The 25,381-nt window shown below is 45.1% G+C and overlaps 1 protein-coding gene across 8 annotated transcripts in view; it reads left to right on the top strand.

Annotated features, from left to right (window-relative positions):
* LOC116984843 (tetraspanin-18-like) overlaps window positions 1-24,644 on the top strand; it is a 163,469-nt gene extending 138,825 nt beyond the window's left edge. For 6 of the 8 annotated variants that reach the window (XM_033039264.1, XM_033039266.1, XM_033039267.1 and 3 more), the window contains 7 exons: window positions 106-215; window positions 11,261-11,455; window positions 13,493-13,567; window positions 15,124-15,222; window positions 19,702-19,881; window positions 21,715-21,798; window positions 24,149-24,644. In XM_033039264.1, the coding sequence (XP_032895155.1) occupies window positions 147-215; window positions 11,261-11,455; window positions 13,493-13,567; window positions 15,124-15,222; window positions 19,702-19,881; window positions 21,715-21,798; window positions 24,149-24,193 (747 nt within the window). In that variant the 5' untranslated portion in view covers window positions 106-146 and the 3' untranslated portion in view covers window positions 24,194-24,644. The remainder of the gene's footprint in view (window positions 1-105; window positions 216-11,260; window positions 11,456-13,492; window positions 13,568-15,123; window positions 15,223-19,701; window positions 19,882-21,714; window positions 21,799-24,148) is intronic. The other 2 variants (XM_033039270.1, XM_033039272.1) reach the window with 1 other exon arrangement.
* Window positions 24,645-25,381: the final 737 nt, after the last annotated feature.

The following is a 25,381-nucleotide window of genomic DNA, read 5'->3' as shown; positions in this document are numbered from 1 at the left end:
ACTATTAAAAACATGTTGTTGGTTGGAACTTGAAGAGCAAGGCCTGTGATTGAAATGTCATATATTTAAATGTTAATAATCCTGTCCATGTCTTTGTTTTTCCAGCAGGTCCAGAGGTTACTCGCAGTGACTAAGGGCATCAGCCAATGACTGTTAAGATGGGAAGTTTTGAACGCATGAGGAATGTGATGATAGCTTTCAGTGTCCTGATCTCAGTAAGTGTGGCAGGAAGGAAGGGCCCCTGCCTGCGGCCAGGCAAAGAACGCGCCTTGTGTCAGAGACATGCAGGGACCCGGCAGTGTGTGGTCAAAATGAAACCTCAGTTTACCTGTTGTATCCAGCCTTCTGGCTCTTGGTCTGAGTAATGTTGAAGGAGTAGCCATGTTGATCTCAAGCTTAAAGTGTAGAGGCAAGATCATAATGAAAATGGCAACTTCGCCCATAGTCCAGAGGGCCCTGGCTGTGGTTTGTGTCGAGTGTCGGTGCATCAATAGTTCAGGTTCAATGAAGATTAAAAGGCAGCCCATTTACAGGCTGCACCCACTGGCAGGTGGATTCTGCCATCCCACAGACATGGTGCATGCAGCCACCCATATTGGAGTCTGGCAAACTGGCGAAGGATGGATATTGGCTGAGGCTTTTGTGACAACGTTGTACAGTCCGAGCAGCTAAAGCCACGAAGGGCAGAAGGGCAGGGGCAGCATGGTGGCGCAGCGGTAGAGTTGCTACCTTACCCGGGGACCCGGGTTTGATCCTGACTACAGGTGCTGTCTGGACAGAGTTTGTACGTTCTCCTCATGACCGCGTGGGATTTCTCACAGATCTTCTGTTTCCTCCCACACTCCAAAGACGTACTGGTTTGTAGGCTAATTGGCTTAGTAAAATTGTAAATTGTCCATAGTGTGTGTAGGATAGTGTTAATGTGTGGGGAACGTTAGTCGACGCAGACTTGGTGGGCCGAAGGGCCTGCTTCCATGCTGTATCTTTAAACTAAACTAAACTGCCAGCGTGGGCACACATCAGGTGCCTCAGTGATTTACCTGAGGGAGGTGTCCTGGTCTGTGACTGTGTGTCGGACTGACCTTGCAAAGCTCTCACAGAATCTGTGCAGTGTTCACAGTGAGGTTTCATTCCATTGTGCCACATGGCATGAACACCATGATAAATGGTACAGTTTAACACTGCTGCCAACAGGAAGCCGAGGTGATGTGGGGGCAGCCCTGTCAGCAGAGCCATCCTTTCACACAGTTTGTAAGCTCATCACACGTGTGCCCCTCAAGTTGCTCGTGGTTCATTAACGAGTGTCGAGGATTAGATCGGGTACAGTGCCAGGTATGGCAGAATATGAGGAGCCAAGCTGGTGTAACTACCCTGGAACTCTTATCAGCAGAGGTAGCACCCTGCAGTGAATGCTAAATGATTCTGTTGGTACTGGATCTCATCAAAGATGTTCAACCTTCCGAATCCAGGCAGCCCGTGCATGATATACCCCTTATCCATAGTCCGTGAAATCACCCCCAGCTGCCCATCCCCCCAAAACCCTACCAGCTCCTGCTCACTCCTGGAAATCCTTCTTGCATCCAACTTGTACAGTAGACACAAAATGTTTGAGTAACTAAGCGGGTCTGGCAGCATCTCTGGAGAAAAGGAATAGGTGATGTTTCGGGTCGGGAGTGTTCTTCAGACTGGGAATGTAAACCTGCATCTGCAGTTCCTTCCTACACATTTCAACTTAAACAGCCCTGCTTGAGTTTTGTAAATGTTTACAAGAACCCATCCCAGTAGACCTTATTGACCCAACCTCTCCCCATGCCGTGTCCTGCCATCCCAAGGCTCAATATGCTGTAACTTTGTTGCACTCCCTCCATAGCAAGAACCTTGCCTGTCCTTGGATAAGGAGAACAAAACTCAAGGTGCAATCTCGCTCATGGCCCGGTAGAATACCAACAAGATGTCTCTCCGAGTGTTTTCAATATCTCCCACCATAAACCATCAATGTTATAATTTTCCTTCATAACCACCTGCTGCACTTGCATGTTTGCTTTTACTGATTTGTGTACAAGGTCATCCAGGGTTTATTCCACCATCTTGTCTCCCAATGTATTACTGTTCAGACAGGAATCGACCTTGCTGTTGTTGCTGCCAAACTGCACAATTACACATTTATCTCCATATACAGAGTCTGCCAGCTATTTCCTCAATCTGCCCACATCAAACTGGGGCTGCCCTGCATCTTCTTTGCAGCTCACATTCCCTACCTGTGTGGTGTCACCTGCTGATCTTTAGTTCCCTCATCTAAATCACCAAAATATATTCTGATCATCTGGTTTCCGATCACTGAACCACGTGGTACCCCCTAACCAGCCAGAAAAGACCCATTTAATTCCTACTCTTGGTTTTCTATCTGCCAACCAGTTGTCTATCTATTTAAGTACCTTACCCTTCAACCCACGTGATTTATGTTTACATCTTAATCTCATACGTTGAACCTTTTAGACTTTAGAGATACAGTGCGGCAACAGGCCCTTCGGCCCACAGAGTCCACACTGACCAGTGATCACCCCATACACTAACACTATCCTACACACTAACAATTTACAATTTACAGAAGCCAATCAACCTACAAACCTGTACGTCTTTGGAGTGTGGGAAGAAATTGCAGCACCTGGAGAATACCCATGGGGTCACAGGGAAAACGTGCAAACTCCATCCAGACAGCACCAGTAGTCAGCTAGTTCTCTGGCACTGTAAGGGAGTAGCTCTACCATTGCGCCACTGTACTGACCTTCTGAAAGTCTTTTGGAAATCCAAATACACCACATCCACTTATCTCCCTCATCTATTCTGTTAGTTACATCTTCAACAAATTCGGTAGATTTCTCATACATGATCCCTCTTTCATAAATTCTTGTTGGCTCTGTCAGATCCAGTCCGTGTTTTCCAACTGCTCTTCTCCTTAATTGGAATGCCACTTTGTTTTTCCCCATTATAAATTCCCCATCTCTGATGTAGGCAAGCTGCATTAGTTTTCTCTAATCTGCGTCGATTTATGTAACTGAAACAGTTTTATACCCAGATGTTATGTTCTCTGAAACCTTACTTTTCCCTCTTACTCAATCCCTTTGTCCTCCTCTGGTGAATCCAAACTGCTCCCAGTCCTCCTCTCGATTATACATCTCTTCCTTGGATCTAATACTATCCCTTATTGTGCACAATAAGCTATGGTTAAAATACCTTCCCTGATTTATTTTTGAGGATACACAATGATTGTAATTCATCCATGTGATCCTTAAGTGCTTGCCCCTGCCTGTCCATTGTCAATTGTTCATGTAACATTCCTCAGTCTATCATAACCATCCCATCAATCATGCCTTCAGAATTTTCATTATTTAGATTCAGGCCCCTAGAATCAACTCTCCCACTTTCCAATTAATGAGGAATCATTTCAAATCACTGTCACTCTTCACCAAGGGGTTTCACACAACAAGGTTGTTTTTTAATCCCCATTACACAATTACCAAGTCTAGGATGGTCTGTTCTCCGGTTGGTTCCTCAATGTTCAAAAACCCCTTCATTATTAAAGCTCATTTTCCCAATGAATATATATATGGATGTCATTAATTTAGTTGTACTCTTATAACACATGCCTCCAATACCCTGTTTGTTACTATCTATACAACTAACGATTGTCTGGGGATCTACAGTATATACCTCTCCCACCAATATTTTGTGCCCCTACTCAGACAATTCCTTCTGATCCTAATATCTTTCTTCACGAGTGAACTCATTTCTTCCTCTACTACCAATACTACTCCATCTCCTTTCCCTTTTTGCCTTTATTTTCTAAAGATTATATATCTGTGGATGTTCAGTTCCCATTCCTCATTGCCCTGCAGCGATGTCTTCATTACCACAAGAATACTGTATGCATTTACATCTATTTGCATGGTTATTTCCTCTACTTTAGACTCAGTGCTCCACACACTGAGCCACAATGCCTCAGGCTTGTGTTTTTAATATTCTCAGTCAGCTTCACATCATTGTGCACTATGCTACTGCTTATTGCTTACCTTTGACTTTTATACCTCCAGCTTTTGCTGTTTTGTTTCCCGATTTTCATTTCCATCGCTGTTTCCTCCTCCTCAGTCTCCCTGTTCAGATTCACATCCCCCTTGCCAATCTAGTTTACATCCTACCCAAAGGGATCAGGCAACTATCTGCATGGACATCAGTTCTGGCCCTATCCTGTTCTACAGTCCCCACCTTTTCAAAGGTTGGTCCCACTCATTCTTCAGGCTTGGTTCATCTTATCTCTAAATTTATTCTCAGACTCAGTGCAAGGCAGAGAAACTAATCCTGAGATTACTACCTTTGAAGTTATGTTTGTTAAATTAGCTCATAAATCCTTACATTCATGTTGACTCTGTGTGGAGTTATTCATTGTGTTACAAATTGGGTGAGGCTATTTATGTTGTTACAGGATGAGCTCAGGTTATTCATTATGCTCTCGGATGGGGAGCAAGTAATTTATTGTCATAGCCATTAGGCCATAGAGAGATACAGCATGGCAAAGGCCCGTTGGCCCAGTGAGTCCATGCTTACAATCGAGCATGCATGTGGGTTTCCTCCTTGTCACATTTTCCTCACACATCCCAAACATGTGTGGGGCCTGGTCAGCTGAAAATTGACCCCATTGTGTAGGCATGTGGTCGAATGTTGGGAATGTGGGGAGAATAAAATGGTTTAGGACAGGGTTTTTCTCAGGGTGCTCCGGTTTCCTCCCACATTCCAAAGACATGCAGGTTTGCACCTTAATTGGCTTCCATAAATTGCCCAGGTGTTGGTATGATGTGAAACTGGGATAATGGGTAATCATTGGTTGGTGTGGACTCGGTTAGCCGAAGTGCCTGTTTCCACACTGTATCATTAAACTAAACTGAACTATCAGGATAGATGGCGGTGGCACAATGGTAGAGTTGCTGCCTTACAGTGCTTGCAGCGCCAGTGACCCGGGTTCGATCCTGACTACAGGTGCTGTTTGTACGGAGTTTGTGCATTCTCCCCGTGACCTGTGTGGGTTTTCACCGAGATCTTCGTTTCTCTCCACACCAGGTCTGGAGCTTAAAGTGCTTGGTAAATGTAAAAATTGTCCCTAGTGTGTGTAGGATAGTGTTAATGTGTGGAGATTGCTGGACGGCACGGATCGGGTGGGCCGAATCGCCTGTTTCCTAATGTATCTCTAAACTAAACTAAACTAAACCAAACCCATGTTTGGGGAGATATGAGGCAGTGACTCTACTAGATGCACCATTGTGTTGGCCTATGGAATATGGGTGAGGTTATTTTTTGTGACATACTCACACTCCCCACTGCACCACGCTTTGTTGTCCTGACCTCATACTTGGACAACATCCAGGACAGAGCATCCTACTTGATTGGAGATCTGGCATCCCCAAGCCTTCATTCCCTCTACCACTGGCATGGTGATTGCAGTGTGCACCATCTTAAAAATGCACTGCAGTTACTTGCCTCGGCTACTCCAGCAGCCCCTCACAAACCATCAACCTCTAACACAAAGAAGGACCAGAGAAGCAGGTTATAGAGTCATAGAGTCATACAGCATGGAGTCAAACCCTTCAGCCGAACTTGCTCACACTGACCAACATGTCCCATCTAAACTAGTCCTACCTGCGTACATTTGGCCCATATCCCTCTAAACCTATCCTATACATGTACCTGTCTAAATGTTTCTTAAACGTTGTGATAGTACCTGCCGCAACTACCTCCTCCGACAGTTCGTTCCATTAACCCATCACCCTTTGTGTGAAAGAGAAAGAGTTCGGCACGGACTAGAAGGGTCGAGATGGCCTGTTTCCGTGCTGTAAATTGTTATATGGTTATATATGGTTATGTGAAAACGTGTGCGAGATCTGCCAGAGCATTTGGAGGAAACTCACAGGGTCACAAGGAGAACATGCAAGCCTTGCCAGGGAGGCCCAGGTCCAGGAAGTGAACTGTTAAGTCCTCAGCTGCCATCTAATTTGACATTTGAAATCCTCCCCTAAGCCAGTATCCACCCTCTCAAGGGCAACTAGGGTCAGGCACTAAATGTGGCGATGCCTGCAAGCCATAATTAAGTTTTATGTGTATGAAGGAACTGCAGATGCCTGTTTAAATCGAAGACAGACACAAAAACTCAGCAGGTCAGACAGCATATCTGAAGAAAAGGAATAGGTGACGTTTTGGGTCGAGACCCTTCTTAAGACTGAAAGTTGAGCGGAGGGAACTGAAGGTAAGAAATGGCCAGAACAAAGCAGGGCCGGCAGCAGATGACCAAATAAGGGTGAAGCCCATAATGACCCATTGTTGGCTGGGGAAGAGATGACAATGAAGGGATGCAAAACGATGTGAACAGTGTAACTAGTAGGATGCCTAGGGTGGGGGCGGGAGAGAAAACAAGTTGTTACATCTCATGGGGTTGCAAGGGAGACAAGGCGAGACAAGAGACAAGAGCCAGTTATTGTCACATGCACCAATTGGTACAGTGAAATTAGTGGACACCATACAGCCATACGAATAATAAAAAAATAAAAAGGAACACAGAACATGATAGTCTTTGACACAAACATCCCCCCACAGCGGAATCAAAGTTTCCCGCTGTGAGGTAAGGCACCAAAATTCAGTCATCCTCCTCTGTTGTTCACCCGTGGTCGGGGGCCTCCCGAGCCCCCGCTGTTGCCACTACGGGCAGCAAGATGTTCAGGCCCTCTCGCCAGGATGATGGACGTCGGAATGGGAGAACATTCACAGCGGCTTGGACCACTGAATCGGCCACGGCTCCCGAAGGAACAACAAATTCCTACTCCTTCCCCTATTGTGCTCTTCCAATGAACTCTTCCACCTGATTTTATGTTGTCTGCAATCTTTGGACACATTACATAGTTAATCAAATTCATTAACGTAGATGTTATGTAACTAAGGCACTGCACTGATTCTTGTAGCTTATCAAATCCTCTTTGCAAATCCAGCTGAATATAAAATGCTGTTAAATCTCCCTCGATAATCACAGCCTCATTAAACTTTATTAGATTTGTCAACTGTGATATCTCTTTCATATTCCTGATATATAATTCACCCCCTCAAACTCCCACATGCTGCAGATACCACACATTGGACCAGCTGTGTTAGGCTTGTGCCTCACAGTTTTCCCATCGATGCTCCTCCCTCTGTACCATGCTAGCTTTGTCGTCCTGCCTACCTCTTGCAAACACATACCTCATGTCACACCAATGCCACCATCCCATATGACGGAGCTAGTGAATGACATTTTAGATGGCAGCCTTCTGGCAGCTCCCACTCTAAAGGCCATTTTAGAAACATAGAAATTAGGTGCAGGAGTAGGCCATTCGGCCCTTCGAGCCTGCACCGCCATTCAATATGATCATGGCTGATCATCCAACTCAGTATCCCGTACCTGCCTTCTCTCCATACCCTCTGATCCCCTTAGCCACAAGGGCCACATCTAACTCCCTCTTAAATATAGCCAATGAACTGGCCTCGACTACCCTCTGTGGCAGAGAGTTCCAGAGATTCACCACTCTGTGTGTGAAAAAAGTTCTTCTCATCTCGGTTTTAAAGGATTTCCCCCTTATCCTTAAGCTGTGACCCCTTGTCCTGGACTTCCCCAACATCGGGAGCAATCTTCCTGCATCTAGCCTGTCCAACCCCTTAAGAATTTTGTAAGTTTCTATAAGATCCCCTCTCAATCTCCTAAATTCTAGAGAGTATAAACCAAGTCTATCCAGTCTTTCTTCATAAGACAGTCCTGACATCCCAGGAATCAGTCTGGTGAACCTTCTCTGCACTCCCTCTATGGCAATAATGTCCTTCCTCAGATTTGGAGACCAAAACTGTACGCAATACTCCAGGTGTGGTCTCACCAAGACCCTGTACAACTGCAGTAGAACCTCCCTGCTCCTATACTCAAATCCTTTTGCTATGAAAGCTAACATACCATTCGCTTTCTTCACTGCCTGCTGCACCTGCATGCCCTACTTTCAATGACTGGTGTACCATGACACCCAGGTCTCGCTGCATCTCCCCTTTTCCTAGTCGGCCACCATTTAGATAATAGTCTGCTTTCCTGTTTTTGCCACCAAAATGGATAACCTCACATTTATCCACATTATACTGCATCTGCCAAACATTTGCCCACTCACCCAGCCTATCCAAGTCACCTTGCAGTCTTCTAGCATCCTCCTCACAGCTAACACTGCCCCCCAGCTTAGTGTCATCCGCAAACTTGGAGATATTGCCTTCAATTCCCTCATCCAGATCATTAATATATATTGTAAATAGCTGAGGTCCCAGCACTGAGCCTTGCGGTACCCCACTAGTCACTGTCTGCCATTGTGAAAAGGACCCGTTTACTCCTACTCTTTTCACTGTTTCTAAATATTGATTGATTGAAAATTACACCATGGAAACAGGCCGTTTGGCCCATTGAATTCATGCCCACCATCAATCGCCCATTCACATTTCTACATTATCCCGCTTTTCTCATCCACACCCTGCACACTTGGGGCACTCTACAGAGGCCAATTAACTGACACTCTACGTCTTTGGGATGTGGGAGAAAAGTGGAACACCTGCAGGAAATCCATGCGGTCACAGGTAGAACGTGCAAACTCCACACAGGCAGCACGCGAGGTCAGGATCGAATCTGAGTCTCTGGCGTTGTTAATCAGCAGCTCTACCGGCTGTGCAACAGTGCCACCCTTTGGTGATAGAAATTTAAAAATACCAAATTTAAATATCTGTGAAAAATGAAACATTTATGAATTCACATGAAAACAGGACTGAGATGAGAAGAAATGGCTTCTCCCAGAGGGCAATGAATCTGTGAAATGATCTAGGTCTCTGGAGCATGGGTCACTTATTTAAGATAGGGTAAGATAGATTTTTGCATATTAAAGGAATGACGTGGCATTAATGCAATTATATCCAATAAGCCATGATCTTACTGAATGGTGGAGCAAGCACGTGTGGTCGACTGGCACACTTCTCATTATTTTTCTCATGTGTTGAAATCCTAACACAATTACCTGAAGGACAATAATTAAATCCAGAGGTAATAATAATTGTGCTTCATATCAGAACCAATGGCACAGTTGGGATGTTTTGACCAGATTTGACAACACATAGCAGAATAATACAAAATAGTAATAGTGAAACTGTCAACTATTCAAATATGGATTGGGATAGTATTGAGTGCAAAAAGGGGAGAGGAGTTTCTGAAGTGCATTGAGAAGAATTTTCGTGATTAGTTTAGTTTAGTTTAGAGATACAGCACAGAAACAGGCCCTTCAGCCTACAGAGTCCGCGCCGACCAGCGATCCCCATACATCGGGACGACAGATGGCACAATGGGCTAAGTGTTCGGCTGGCGACCGGAAGGTAGCCGGTTCGAATCCCGCTTGGAGTGCATACTGTCGTTGTGTCCTTGGGCAAGACACTTCACCCACCTTTGCCTGTGTGTGAATGTGTGTGAGTGATTGGTGGTGGTCGGAGGGGCCGTAGACGCAGAATGGCAGCCACGCTTCCGTCAGTCTGCCCCAGGGCAGCTGTGGCTACAGAAGTAGTTTACCACCACCGAGTGTGACTGAGGAGTGAATGAATAATGCGATGTAAAGCGCCTTGAGTATTAGAAAGGCGCTATATAAATCCCATCCATTATTATTATTATTATTAACACACACTAGGGACAAATTACAATTTTACCAAGCCAATTAACCTACAAGCTTGTACGTCTTTCGAGCATGGGAGAAAACCGGAGCTCCTGGATAAAACCCACGCAGGTCAAGGGGAGAACAAACAAACTCCATACAGACAGCACCCGCAGTCAGGATTGAACCTGGAGCTCTGGCGCTGTAACGCAGCAATTCTACTGCTGCGCCACCCTGCCACTCCTCTATAGCATTGGGAGCAAAGGGGGTGGAGTTTCTGAAATGTATTGAGGAGAATTTTCTTGATTAGTATGTTTCTGATTTAATGAGAAAGGCACCAATGCTGGGCATTGCCAAGTGGAGCAAATATCATTGGGGGAACATCTAGGAAGGAGCAATCATAAAGTTTAATTAGCAAAGAGAAAATACACAGACAATTTAAAGTTGAAAGTAATCATTTAGAGATGGGCCAATTTCAATGGGAGAAGAACAGATCCGACTCAGGAAAAATGGAATAAAAGCATGGCAGGCAAAGCTGTAACTGGACAATGGGACTCCTTAAAAGTGGAGTGAAAAGACTGGCAGCTAAAGTAAAAGGGATGTCAGAAATATTCTGTGGATGTGTGAACAGGAAAGTACTGTAGTTGTAAGAGGAGAGGAGGGTAAGGCCAGAGAAAAATGAAATTCACTGATGGAGGAAAAAGGCATGGCTGAGGTACCAAACAAGTACATCAGGACTTCATCTGGGAAGTAGATGCTGTTAGAGTCTCAACAGAAGAGAATGTAGTTGATGTTGTGGATGGACTAAACATTCCACTAGTGAGAGAATCTAGGACCAGAGGCCATAGCCTCCGAATAAAAGGACGTACCTGTGGAAAAGAGATGAGGAGGAATTTCTTTAGTCAGAGAGTAGTGAATATGTGGAATTCATTGCAACAGAAGACTGTGGCGACCAAGTCGATGGATATTTTTAAGGTGGAGATTGACAGATTTTTGATTAGTAAGGGTGTCAGGGGTTATGGGGAGAAGGCAGGAGAATGGGGTTGAGAGGGAAAGATAGACCAGCCATGATTGAATGGCGGAATAGACTTGATGGGCCGAATGGCCTATTATTGCACCAGGAACATAAACTTATGAAGAAAGGCTGCAGACTTACATTGGATAAACTACATTGGTCCATATAGAATGCACACTGAGATGCTGAGGGAAGTGGGAAGGAAATTTATTTGGCTGTTATTTCCCAAACACTAAATGATTCAGGGCTGAGAATGAGGAATGGAAAATGTGAATGTTACAAAATGGATGTCGGGATAAATCCATTAACCGCAGAAAGGATAGGAAAAACCTGCCTTCTCATCGCGAGCTAACCATTTTAGACAAAATTAGTCGTTTTTATCCATTCATTTAACCATGTTTATCCAATTGAACTGGAAAATGGATATGATTTATATCTTATGTATTGGGGGAGGGGAGGTGATGCCGGTTTTGTTGGGATGCAGGCTCTGGCTGATGATGTCTGTTTTGTTGTGTTACAGCTGAGTGGAACCGGCCTGCTTGCAATAGCATGCTTGTTATTGCTTTACCCCACGGGACCTGGTGGCACACTGTCAATCAGCAATGCCCTCTTCATTGGGACAATTTACGCCGTAGCCTTATCTGTTGTGCTGCTTGTTCTTGGAATTCTCGGCAGTATTGCTGCTTTCCGGGAGAGCAGATGCCTTCTCATGGTTGTAAGTGCACGTTTGCCATTTTGTTACACTTTTTAAAGCCCTTGCCTGTGTGTTTGGCTCAACATCTCCAGGGGCTGCTGAATATCAGTCTCAGTCTTGGCCTTTCCATTGAGGAACGGGAACGTGCTGGACGTCTGCTAATGGAAGGGGTTGCACACCACAAAATGGACAGGATAAAGCCAGGGGGAGGATGGCACATTTGGAAACCTAAGCAGCACCGTTCTAGAGTGGAGCAGCGTGAGGTGAAGCTGCCAGGGCGGGATTGGAATTTACGTCTCAGTAATCCATATCTCATTCGCTAGACCTGTAACTTAACCACAACAGTAGTGTACATCTAAAATGCATTCACTTTTCCCAGAGGTAAAAGTGATGGAGGCTTCTGGCTTCCATTCAACAAGCCAGTGTTGCCCATCATGTATCCCAGAGAGGAGTGATTTATTGCAGTTTTGATCAGCATGCCCAGTCCAATAAGTCGTCTGAATTTGTACCTGCTCTGGCACCGGCATCCAAAGTGTCTGATGGAAACTGAAGAGTTAAAAACCAGAAGGTCAGCTGATAGAGGGAGGTGATCATCCTTCCCAGGTATACACACTCCATTGGGGCTTAGAGCAGACGGCAGATATTGATGGGATAGGGTGGAGACAGTCTTCCTGATGATGAAATCAAATTAGGCTGTTATACAAATCCCTCATCAACAGTGTTTCATCACATTAGTTTGATTCCATCTATTATTTATGCATTTTCTGGCACTAGGCCTCACTGGCGGGACCAGTACAGATTGTCCATTCTTAATTGCCTTTGATAAGGAGGTGGTGAGCTGCTGCAGTGCTTCTAGTGCATGTGCTCTCTCCGCACTGGTGAGGAGTTAGACCAAGTGACGATGAGGGACTAGTGTGTGATGTGGAAGGGCATCTGCAGGTAGTGGCTCTACCATGCACCCACTGCTCTGGTCTGTTGTGGCAGTAGAGGGCACGGGTTTGCAAGATGCTGTCAGAGGAGCCCAATCAAGAAAGTGTGGCCAAGATGGCCATTCGTGGGTCCAGGCAGTGGGCAGTCGGCTGCCTGCCCCTCATCCAGGCCTACATCCGTGTCCACGTGTCCCTGGAGAGGGAACACGCGGTGTCCACGGGGACTGCGGAGGCTATCTGTGAACGCGGGTCATCGCAGTGGGTCAAGTGTGATGTGGAAAAGGATGATAACATTGTTATCTGGGGACTGATTAATTGATGTTTACAAAATACTAGGCAATTTTGATCTTTCCAGCACTCTGGAACTTTCCAGTAACTGTGATTGATTCAATAACATCTCATTGTTAAGGAGAAGAAAAATCAAGAACCTGCAGTGCATTTGATAAGTTGGACCCACTGTAGGCACAGGGTGCTGCTGGTGGATGGAGTTATTGTTCAAGACAGTCGAAGGGGGCCCAAATAAGTGGACTGCATTATCCTAGCTGGTGTATAATATCTTGAGAGTTATTGGTGCTGTAGAAAATATTCCATCACACTCCTGATTTATGTCTTGTAGTGTATCAAGAGGTGATCTATCCAGCTCAGGAATCTCCTCTGACCTGCTCTTACAGCCAGGGTGTTAATGCTACATTTCTGGTCAGTCAGTGAGCCTCGGCATGTTGGCGGTAAAGACTTAGCTTTGGCAATGGCGTCGATTGTCAAGGATCAATGATCAGCTGCTCTCTTATGCAGATGTTCATTGCTTGGCACCTTTCTGACTTAAACGTTACTTGCCACTTAGGTCCCCCGCCTGAACGTTATTTAGATCTTTCTACATGCAGATAGGAGCTGCTTCATTTGTTGACGAGTTGTGCGTCGATCTGAACATTGTACAATTATCAGCGAATGTGCAACTGTGATCAGTGTGTAGACAAGTGTGGAGCTACTAGGCTGCAGGCTGTGGATAAACTCCAGCTCTGCCAGTGAAGGGCGGGTGAAAGCATTAACATCAACATCTGTATTTCAATGTCTGTGTTTGTGCTGCAGGCCTGTTGGTGGTACCTCATGCCCATGTCTTTTCTTGTTTCAGTGTTTCTTGCTCATTCTGCTGATGTGCATGGTGGAGCTTGCTGCTGGAATTGTCGCGTTTCTCTTCAGAGATCATGTAAGTGCATATCAAAGCTGGTTAGGTGGCCGACATTAGGTCTGAGTGAAACATGTGTGAGCAGTTTTATGATTTCTTACTCTCTTACAATAGTAATTAAACCATTTGCACGGTGCTCTCAATGAAGCAGTGCTGGGCATAACTGATATAAATTATTGTGATATTTTGATAGCAAATGGCACAATCTTGTGCATTATTTGCTTCAACATTCCTTCACCTACTTCCTATTTCAATTCAATCAGTCCCATTCTCCCACGCATTCCCAGTAATCCATTCCCTCACATGTGCCCACCAACACCGCTAATTCTTCCATTGGCCACCTATAGGAAGAGCATTTATACTACCCTATTAATCTGACAACCTGTACAACCTGCGAGGAAAACCAGAGCACCCAGGGGAAACCCACGTGGTCACAGGGAGTATGTACAAACAGCGCCCGTGGTCAGGATTGAAATCAGGTTGCTGGAGTTGTGACTCAGCCATACCACCTATAGAGCCTTCCTCTCCCCACACCTCAATTATGTTCACCTTCTTCCTCTAGCATTGGGCCAAGTTTAGCGGCCCAATTGCAATCATATATCTGGTGCCAGCTTGATATAGCGTCAAGCACTAAGGTTAGAAGCTACCATATGGCCTGGGTATGCTGTGTGGCAAATAGAGAGGTAACTGTGAATTGCTTCAAGCCTGTACATGTACAATGGACAACACTGTTAATAATTCTGTACTATCTGTTGGTCCTCGCACAGTGTATTGAGAGTTGTCAGCAGACTCTTTAGGCTTAGCACCTCTATCGAATTATTCTTGTAGTCGAGTTCTGAAATGCTTCCAGAAGCATTAATTGCCCGGCAGTTGGGGATCTAAACTAGGCGCAGACCTTTAGATGTGGTTTGGCTGTCAGCCAATACAATGTCACAATAATGTTTTTCCTTACACTGAACAGTTCTATTAACATAACGCCCACCCTGTTAGCTTTGCTACAGTCTGTCCAAATTAATTATGAATCTTTAGTGATGTGAGCAACAGATCTTGTTCTGCCTGAACCATCATCAGCATTTTTATTTTACAAACTGCATTGTGGTGCAGAGGGCAGAGCTTCACAGCTTCAGTGGCCTGGGTCCAATTCTGACCTCAGGTGCTGTGTGTGGGGAGTTTGCAAGCTCTCCTCGTGACTGCATGGGTTTCCCCACATCTCCAGGACTTGCAAGTCGGTAGTTTAATGGACCACTGCAAATAACCCCTGGTATATGGGTGAGTGGGAGAGTCTGAGAGAGAGAAAGATGAGAACGCAGGAAGACTTTTAAAAATGGGATTAATATGAGACAAGTGTAAATGGGTGGCTGATAGTCAGTGCAGATTTGGTGGGCTAAAGGGCTTGTTTCCTTGCTCTATCTTTCTATGACGCAATAACTGCATTCAAAATTGATTTTAACCATCTCTGCGGTGTAATAGTTATTCAAGAACATTTAACATCCCATGGCACATTAGCATCTTTTGTTTCATTTAGTAATAACGATGGGAAGCGCTGACTGCTGTGTAACCTCTGTTTTGTTTTCCAGTTAACAAAGTTGTATTTTGAGGAAGAGCTGAGAGGTTACTATATGGGAGCCAACACCACAGATCCTTACACAAAAAGCTGCGACTCCATCATGATCAGGGTGAGCTTATCTTGCACAGATACCTCCTCATAGACCATCCCTTTCAAACTAGCAGACTGACAGGATGGGAGACTGATGGAGATAGGTTTGATGGTGTGGTGGTCATGTTATCGTACAGTCAATTCTAGTCTGGACCATCGTTCAGGGACTGTAGTTTGATGTGGTGCCCTAAAGGGCCCGTCCTACTTTGCGGTGTTTTTTCGGCGACTGCGAGCGTCAGTGATTGACGCCCATAAAACCGTCAAGTTGCACGACATACACGCTGATGTATGCTGTCATACGGGTGATGCCCGGTTAGGGTTAGTAACCACAGATGGGCTGTAAAATTCCTTCAATGCATGGATTTTAAACAATAATATATTAAATGAACACAATAAAATCAATTGTGTAAATGAAAAGATGTCTGAGTCGTTCAGCTTTATTCATAAGTGTATTGGTCCGCTTCCAGATCCAATCACCATCTCTAGAACTTTTCACAATGATGGATTCAGTGAGTGTACACTGAACTCCCCTCTCCCCTCCACCCCCCTCCTGCCCCATCCCTCCTTCTCCACTCCTCCCTACCCTTCTCCCGTCCCCTTTCCCCCTCTTCTTCCCTTCCCCCTCTTCCTCCCTTCTCCCCGCTCCACTCTTCTCCCCTTTCTCCACTCCCCCCCTCCCCTCACATCCCCTTCTCCCCCACCCCCTCCCTTTTCCCATTGTCCAACGTCCCCCCCCCACTTTCCCCGAAGCAAAACGAGGGGGCGGAGGGGGGGGGGGTGGTGGGTGGGGAGGTGAGGGGTGTTGTTCCCAAAGTCTGCATTTATCGCATAGTCAATGTTACCAAAACAGATGATGTGGCCTTTGTGCAGTACTATTAGTGAGATCTAGCTGTCACAGGCTGGGTCCACAAATGGGGGGCGTTGGGGAAAGTGGGGGTGGTTGGAGAATGGGAGAAGGGAGGGAGGGGGAGAAGGGAATGTGAGGGGAGAGGGGAGTTCAGTCTACACTCATTGAATCCATCCCTGTGAAAAGTTATAGAGACGGTGATTGGATCTGGAAGCGGACCAATATATCTATAAATAAAACAGAACGACTGACATCTTTTCATTTGCACAATTGATTTTATTGTATTAATTATAATATATTAATGTTAAAATCCATGCATTGAAGGAAGAATATTTTACAGCCCACCTGTGGTCCCGAACTCCAACCCTAACCCTAGCCGGGCATCACCCGCAGGGCATCATACGTCAGCGTGTGACAGGGCGCACGACATGATGAGACGCCCAAGAGTCGCCCCTGGATTTTGAACATTCCAAAATCCTGGGGCGACAGGGATACACCGCGCGTCACCCACGCGTCACCTATACGTCACCTTGTGTCACTATATGCGTCACGCCCCGACCACGACGCGACAACCTCTTTCCAGACTTTTGCCGAAAATGTCGCCCAAGTGGGACAGGCCCTTAAGACTTTATAATGTGAGGAAAGACATTCTTGCCATAGAGGGGGTACAGAGAAGGTTCACCAGACTAATTCATGGGATGTCAGGACTTTCATATGAAGAAAGACTGGATAGACTCGGTTTGTACTCGCTAGAATTTAGAAGATTGAGGGGGGATCTTATAGAAACTTACAAAATTCTTAAGGGGTTGGACAGGCTAGATGCAGGAAGATTGTTCCCGATGTTGGGGAAGTCCAGAACAAGGGGTCACAGTTTAAGGATAAGGGGGAAATCTTTTAGGACTGAGATGAGAAAAACATTTTTCACACAGTGAGTGAGAGTAGACTGACACTGGATAATGTGGGTGAGAGCACAGACTGACACAGGATAATGTGAGGCAGAGCAGAGACTGGCCCAGGACAGTGTGAGTGAGAGCAGTGACAGGACAGAGTGACGGAGAGGACAGGCTGACACAGGTTAATTGGAGCACTTGATACATTGACATCCGTCATGACCATTAACTTGACAATCTTCTGTGGGTTATGAGGGTTCAAGTGGATTTGTGCTTTGCTCCAGATGCTGAAACCCAGTGCTAAAACTACACATTTGCATACATACCGTGCAGGATTCAACCCGTTCAAAAATTGTTAATACATCCTCAGAAAGAGTCATGGAATAAAACTCTCTGTTAGAACCCCAGATCCCATACTCCCCAATAACAACCAGGGTTAGATCTCATCCAGCACTGGGGATCTATTGACATCCAACACCTTTTTAATGTGTAGGAAGGAACTGCAGATACTGGTTTAAACCGAAGATAGACACAAAAAGCTGGAGTAACTCAGTGGGTCGGACAGCAGCATCTCTGGAGAAAAGGAATGGGTGACACTTTGGGTCGAGACCCTTCTTCAGACTCATGTTTTCGGTTGAGACACTTCTCCAGACTAACACACTGCACCAGATTATCCCAATACCCCACTCTGACTTCATTATATTTAATTTATACCTCGCCCTTATCGTCTGGCTCCACACATAGATTACCCCTTAGCTTAGCCCATTCTTTCACTGGCTACTCTGATATGCTCATAGAAGGCCTTGGGATGTCCTTTTACAATTTGAGATTAATTTGGGTTGTAATGTGTACAATTTGTAAGAAGATAAGCAGGCGCTTGTAGATATGTTGGGGAAAGCCTTTCCCTTAACAGTTAACTTTAATCATTGAACCTTTAAGATAAATAATTTAAAATATTAATTATACTTCCAAAATGTGTTGCAAAGTGGATTAAGGTGCTGCTGCTGCCGCCGATGGGCAACAATTTTCTTCTAGCCGAGTGAGGGAGACCCAGCAGACCATCGGCCTCCTGTATCAATTGAGGGGATGTTCATGGCCAGGCACAGCAACAGCTCCTGGCCATTCACTACACTCTCCCAATGATTTCTAACGCTCACAAGAGGCAGTTCGGTTCTTGCTTTAACCTGTGATGATGCAACATTCCCTCAGCATTGCCTCTGAATACCAGCCGAGCAAAGCAGCAGCAGAGCTTGGACACTCAGGGGAGAGTGTCATTGAGTCATGAGTTGTACGGCCAGGTAGCAAGCCCTTCAGCCCAGCAGGTGCATACTAACCTCCAATCATCCCTTTATACTAATCCTACACCAATCCCACATTCCCATTAACTACCCCTATATTCTTGATGAGTATGGGTGTCAGATGTTATGGGGAGAAGGCAGGAGAATGGGGTTAGGAGGGAGACATAGATCAGCCAGGATTGAATGGCGGAGTAGACTTGATGGGCTGAATGGCCTAATTCTACTCCTATCATTATGACCTTATGACCCTTACCATCACACAGTTTGTATCGGTCAGTTAACCTAAACCCACGTATCCTTGGAACGTGGGAGAAAACTGGAAGATCTGAGGAAAACCACACAGTTACAGGGAAAACATGCAAACTCCATACAGACAGCATCAGATGTCAGGATCAAAACCATGTTCTTGTAACTGTGAGGCAGCAGCTTTACTCTCTGCACCATCCATCCTATTAACTGAATGTCGCTCAGAGCAAAGTTTAGATTTAAACTGCCTTAAACCCATTGTCCCCTTAGAGTGTCCAAGCTCCGCAGTTGTTTGCTAGGCTGATATTTATGTTGAACTTGCATCTTGTTAGTTTTTGAAATTGGTACCTTTAAGTGTGGAAACTATGCCAACCTACTGAGATTGCAATATTTCCAGGATTCCATTTGCAACATCTTTAAATTAAGGGTTAACCTTTTTTTTAAATCAAAAATATTTATTCAAATATTAAAAAAATATATACAGTACAGTAAAAAAACACAGAACCCACCACCATAATGCACGACAAATTATAAACTATTATACAACTATCTTACACTCCTTGTCAAGGATGCATTCAACCCCCTGCGGTGCCCAGCAGTCCTAGAAATCCCCCAGGGCGCCCGTGGACAATGCATAGTCCCTCTCTAACACCACCCGGGCACGGATGTAACCACGGAAGGGTTAACCTCCTCGGAGTTATCAATTTGGGAGAAAGCTTGTAGTGATATGGGGGGTTCTGGATGGGATGGTACAGAAAATGCGGTGCTTTTCACCAGCGCCTGCTGAGTAGGCTGCAGACAGCATGCTGTCTCCTCTGAATGAAATCAGTGACCCTCTGTGACTTCCGCATGGTCCGAATAACAACAGCTTCATCCACCAAACAGACTCCCAGAGTCATTTCCTTTCAGCACTTTTGTTTATTGATTATAAAAATATTCAAGCTGGGAGTATTTGGCTGGGTTTGGCAATGAAGGGTGACATTTGCATGAATACAAACAACTATGGAATATAAAGCATCATGCTACCAATTTAAACATTTCTTCAATGATGAATTCGTAACTGTCATAAAGAAGGGTCCTGATCCAAAATATCATTTGTCTATGTCCCTCCACAGATGCTGCCTGACCTGCTGAGCTACTGCAGCATGTTGGCAATTTTGCTGAGGATTCCATCTGTTTCTAGTTGTCACCAACTATTTAATGCTTGTTTTATTTAGTTTGAGTGCTGTGGGGTGAATGGGCCACGGGATTTCCTTTACGTCATACATTTCGTTGTATTCAACCCTCACTCCAACGTGCCAGAGGCTTGTTGCAAAAGATACGAAGCCACAAAGAATGGAATCATACTCGATGTAAAGAAATGCATCTCTGGTGAAGCTGAATTTATGAACTCTCAGGTATGGAACACACTTATTCAGGTCGATACCAACTTAAACTACCATTGACCACTTTTGCAATGTTCCCTACTTGTAAACGAGCTATGTTCCTGAAGCACCTGCATAAGTTAATTTGCTCATATGTTGGAAACGCTTTTTCAATGTCAATGTTCGATGACGTAATTAGAACTGAAGTGTGAAAAAAAAATCTTAATGTTTAAGAGCCTCTAATACTTCACTTGTCAAAACAAAATTGAATGTAAAACTCCAGTGAACCAAGGCCAGGTACAAATTGATCAACTGCGTCAGTTCACATCCAGCTACTGAATACACATAATCACATTGAACATATAGCACAGCACAGCACAAGGACAGGCACTTTGGCCCAAAATGTCTGTGCTAAGTCAAAAACTTCCAGTTCCTGAACCTGTTCCCGACTGTACTTGTTAATAAGACAATAAACTCAACTTTACTTGATTACTCCTCTTAATACCCGAACACATATTTATTTCACTTATTTTACAGCAGTAAGGTAGCTGCATCTAATCTAGCCTCTACACAAAGGTGGGTGTGCACTGCCCAATGGAGGAAAATCAAGTCAGCCACACATTTGCCCTGAGGCTTCCCATTGGGGGTGTATATATACATGGATCTTGTATCCTCAGTGGTACCAATAGCATGTGGACAGATACTATATTTATATATATCTATACATATATATATATATGTATGTGTGTGTATAATATCTGTCCACACAGCTATGGGCACCCCCACGGAGGATCCAAGATCCATCTCTTTCAAGCCTCACCATACACTTGCCTTCTCCTGCAATGATTTCAGTAGCAAGCCAGTGCTTCAAAACAACACATGCTCAGATCGTTGTGCCAAAGGGTTTGTTCGTCTGTGTGGCTCTAATGCCATGCTACACTCTGCTGTCCCAGTACCTGTTCTCTCTTTAAATAATGTATTGCTTTGGTATTCTGTGGGTTCTTGGTGACTTCACATTGAAGTTACATCTGAGCTTCTCACAAGCCTGCAATACAGTTGGGCCAAAGTGCCTGTCCTTGTGCTGTGCTGTGCTATATGTTCAATGTGATTATGTGTATTCAGTAGCTGGATGTGAACTGACGCAGTTGATCAATACAGTTACAACTCTCTTGGTGATATTCCTCTGAGCTGGAATTGTCATATTACCATAAGCTTACGCATGATAGTGACACAGAGAGGAGGAAAAGGTTGGAGATGGGCTGCGGAAGAATCACAATCAGAAGCAAAGTTAACGGAAGTTTTCAGCACAGGGCAACAGCGGGAAGAGCAGCTTATCAAACACTGGGTGAGAAATGATCTTGAGTGAAATATATTCCACAAATCCCATGATAAGGAAGAAGCAATGGCAACAGCATTTACTTGGAGGAGTCAGTGAAGTCACTCAACTGTGGAAGCAGAAAGCGATTGATTCTCAGCCGTCGAGATGGCCGGTGTGAGTTGAATCCAAGCTTCAGCAGCGTGCTCACAATTATAAAGGGAACACCCCAATCATGGAGGTCTTTAATCTGTAATTAGGGTGCAGAATGTTTAGGTAAGGGACTAATGCTGGCTTGAGATAGAGTTCTTATCAAAATTGCTGTGCTGTTTACCGTAGCAAACTCACCCCAATGTGCAGCTACAGAGGAGAACTCTCCTCTTACTCTGCCGCCCCCCCCCCCCCCCCCCCCCCCCCCCCCACCCCCCACCATACCCAGATGTACGTTACTGCCAAAGGATAGAAACTAGCCACTACATTGTAGGAACTACAATGAATCTCCCTACAGAATCACTTAACTCTAAACATATTTTCTCTTCTCTTTCCCTCAGGGCTGCTTCGATGTACTTGGGCCTAAAGTGGAGATGATTCTTTACCTGACTGGAGGTCTGTCTATTTGGATCTTAATAATTCAGGTAATCCTTAAACCGGGATTAATCCCAACAATAACTCAACGCAAAGAACGTGCACAAACTGTCTTGAGAAGTCCGACACCTCATTTTCTCTTTCTCCCCTCCAACCTATTGCTTATCAGTGACATGTAAAGACTTTAGCCCAAGGTCAGAAAATGAAAGTGTCCAGAAGTAGCAAGTCATTGCCTCATCTCCGTCGCCCATCCCCTATTCAATGTGCAATGTCCTCTATAAAGTCGTGACCATCAGTCCTCATCCTTGTCTATGATGTGATTGGATCTTCCTTCCCAGTCCTCATACTCACTGTCAGCTCCCCTTTAATCAGTAATAATCCTCCTTGTCTTGTTCAGCATTAAACTGTGACTATCCCATACCTCTCACAGGTAGTCACGCACAATATGTGCCAACTCATGTGACATATGAATCTATCCTCAACTCTGCATTTCTGATGATATACAGCAATCTTTTACCTCCATGCTTACCAAGTATTTGTATCCCAAACCATTAAAAAATCCGGAGTATCTATTTCCACCACCTTTTGAAGGAGAGTTCCAAATACTCACTCCTTCTGAAAGAAGAAACATCACTATATGTGTATCATTAATATTTTTAAACAGTGACTCAGTTGTAGATTCTTCCACTTGTCAAGGCCTCTCAGGATCGTATGAGTTTCAATGAAGGCCTCACTCCTGCTTTTAAATTCCAATGGGTACAAGCCTATCCTGTCTGACCTTTCCTCCTAAGAAATCATACTTAGCGAATAAACTGTGAAATCGTGTATAAAATCGTGAGAGGAATAGATCGGGTAGATGCAGTAGAAGGGAGTCTCTTGCCCAGAGTGGGGGAATTGAGGACCAGAGGACATAGGTTTAAGGTGACGGGGAAATGATTTAATCTGAGGGGTAATATTTTCATACAAAGGGTGGTGGGTGTATGGAACGAACTGCCAGAGGAGGTAGTTGAGGCAGGTACTATTGCAACGTTTAAGAAACATTTGGACAGGTACATGGATAGGACAAGTTTGGAGGGATATGGATCAAACGCAGGCAGGTGGGACTAGTGTAGCTGGGACATGTTGGGCTAGTTGGGCTGAAGGGTCTGTTTCCACACAGTATCACTATGACTATGACTCTACTTTCTCCTTTCATTTGATTTCCCAAAGTACAACATCCCACATTTTCCTAGATTAAGCTTCTGCAATTTCTTCACCATATTTGTATTTAATCTGCACCCTTCTTCAATCTCCGCAACTCCAATCCTTGTGTCATCTGCAAACTTACTAACCAAGCCATCTACATTTTCGACCAAGTCACTGATTCCTGTGGAAAACTATTGGTCACAGACCTCCAGTGAGAATGACACCCTACCATCAGTATCCTCATCTTCTATGGGGAAGCCAATCCTGAATCCAAACTACCAGGTCATCATGGATACGATGGATCTTAATGTTCTGGATCAGCCTACATGAGGGATCTTGCTAAATGCCTTACTACAGTCCATGTATGAAATATTCACTGCTCCTCCCTCATCAATCACCTGCATCACCTCCTAAGAAAACTCAATTAAGTTTGTAAGACATGGCCTTCCCCGGCAAACCATGCTGACAGCTTCTAATGGCCCAAATGCGAATATATCCTATCTCTAAGAATCCTCTCCAAAGGCTTCCCTTCCACTGATGTGAGGCTCACCAGCCTTTAATTTCCTGGATTATCCCGATTTCCTTTCTTAAACAAAGGAAGAAACTTTGCGACACTTTGCGATCTTGCCAGTGGTGAGAGATCTTCGTCAAAACCCCAGCAATGTCCTATCTTACCTCTCAATAACCTGGAATAGATGCCATCAGGCCCTGGGGATGTGAATAGGCTTTCTAATTAACACCCTCTACCCATCTACAACGATACTAGGCTCCTTCTGTACTGCGGTGGTGAATTAGCCTTGAGTTGGTGCTCGGTCTCCAGACTTACACTTGTACATATTGGGCGGCACGGTGGCGCAGCAGTAGAGTTACTGCCTTAAATGCTAGAGGCCCAGGTTCAATCCCGACTACAGGTGCTTGTCTGTACGGAGTTTGTACGTTCTCACCATGACCACGTGGTTTTTCTCAGAAATCTTCGGCTTTCTCCCACACCTCAAGGGCGTACAGGTTTGTAGGTTAATTGGCTTGGTATAAGGGTAAATTGTCCCGAGCGTGTGTAGGAGAGTATTTATGTGCGGGGATCACTGGTCGGTGTGGACTCGGTGAGCCGAAGGGCCTGTTTCCGCGCTGTATCTCTTAAATGAAAAAATATGACAATGAGAAAAGTGAAAATGCAGCAAAAAAGAAAAACTATCAATTTTGTGTCTCTGTTTTCAGATCTGCGTGATGATCTTTGCAATCTGGCTGTTCCAACGAGCGTAGACAAGCTTCCCTGGCCCAGCTGTGCTGAGTGACACCGTGGACTGCGTTACGTGTTTGACATTGATGGATACAGATACCTGCTTTCTCCATCTCGGGGACTGGATCCCTGGGGTGTAGCACGGGCACTTCAACCACCTAATTGTGAGATTATTAGTTGAGAGCACGAACCAAGAGGGGGCTGGACTGGGAACGTCACTGGAAGCAGTGAGCAGCCTTTCCTGGTGGCACCGATGGAAATGGTTTGGGAGGGGGCTGGGGATGTGGGTATCATTGTGCAATGATTTGTAGCTGACCTAATACGCTCACAATATTGAATCTTATATAATATACATGAGGAGAATCAGATCTTTCATAACAGTTTTGATTCTTGATGTTTCTCTGAATTTCTGTGATTTGCTTTATACTTTGTGGCTTTTGTGATTATGTGAATAATTTTTAATTTGACAACTGTCATGCGAAGTAAGACTGCTCAGTTGGGAACTGCTGCCACCGTGAGGTGAGAGGGAGAAAGGGAACTGCGCATTAATTCCCTTCTATTGTCCACATGACCAGACAGAGGAGAGAGAGCAACATGTGCCCTCTCGTTCGGGAGGCCAGAGCAGGGGTGGGAAAGCAAGCAGGGGTTTAGTCCAGGGGTTTGGGAGCAAACAGATTCTGATTTGTGCATAGCAGAGGGTGAGCAGACAAAAGCACACTCCCAGAGCAGCCCACATATACCCTGGTCATTGGGAGCTGGCACATTGTGCCCAGTTCGGGACGGGAGGGGAGCGCAAGGAAGGTAAACAGAGATGCAAGACTAGTGGTGCTGATAGAGCATCTGCTGGCTGATATGCTGGACAGACTCCTTGGTCTGGGGAGGGTACAGGGACCCTTGGTCGGGAGGGGGGCGGGGAGCAGAATGGGGGTCCTTGGTGCGGGGTAAAGCAGTCCATCTATCGTTTGGGACAACAAGTAGGAGTCATTGGTGCAAAGCCGGGGTCCCTGATCTGGAGAAGATACCAAGGTGCTTGGTCCGAGGGAACAGATGGAGTCCGTGAAGAGTGGTCCCAGGTCTGAAGGGCAAGAGAATGTTGTCCCTCTCATTGACAGACAGGGTGTTAGATGTGTGATCTCTCCCTTTTCCTGCAGTAAGAACTACTTGGGACAATTTGTCCAGGCACTGTTTGAAATGGAAACCTGTGACCAGCG

The sequence above is a fragment of the Amblyraja radiata genome, chromosome 20 (genome assembly GCF_010909765.2).
Source record: "Amblyraja radiata isolate CabotCenter1 chromosome 20, sAmbRad1.1.pri, whole genome shotgun sequence".
Classification (NCBI taxonomy): domain Eukaryota; kingdom Metazoa; phylum Chordata; class Chondrichthyes; order Rajiformes; family Rajidae; genus Amblyraja; species Amblyraja radiata.
Note: the sequence above shows the minus strand (reverse complement) of the source record. Positions and strands in the feature narration are given on the sequence as shown.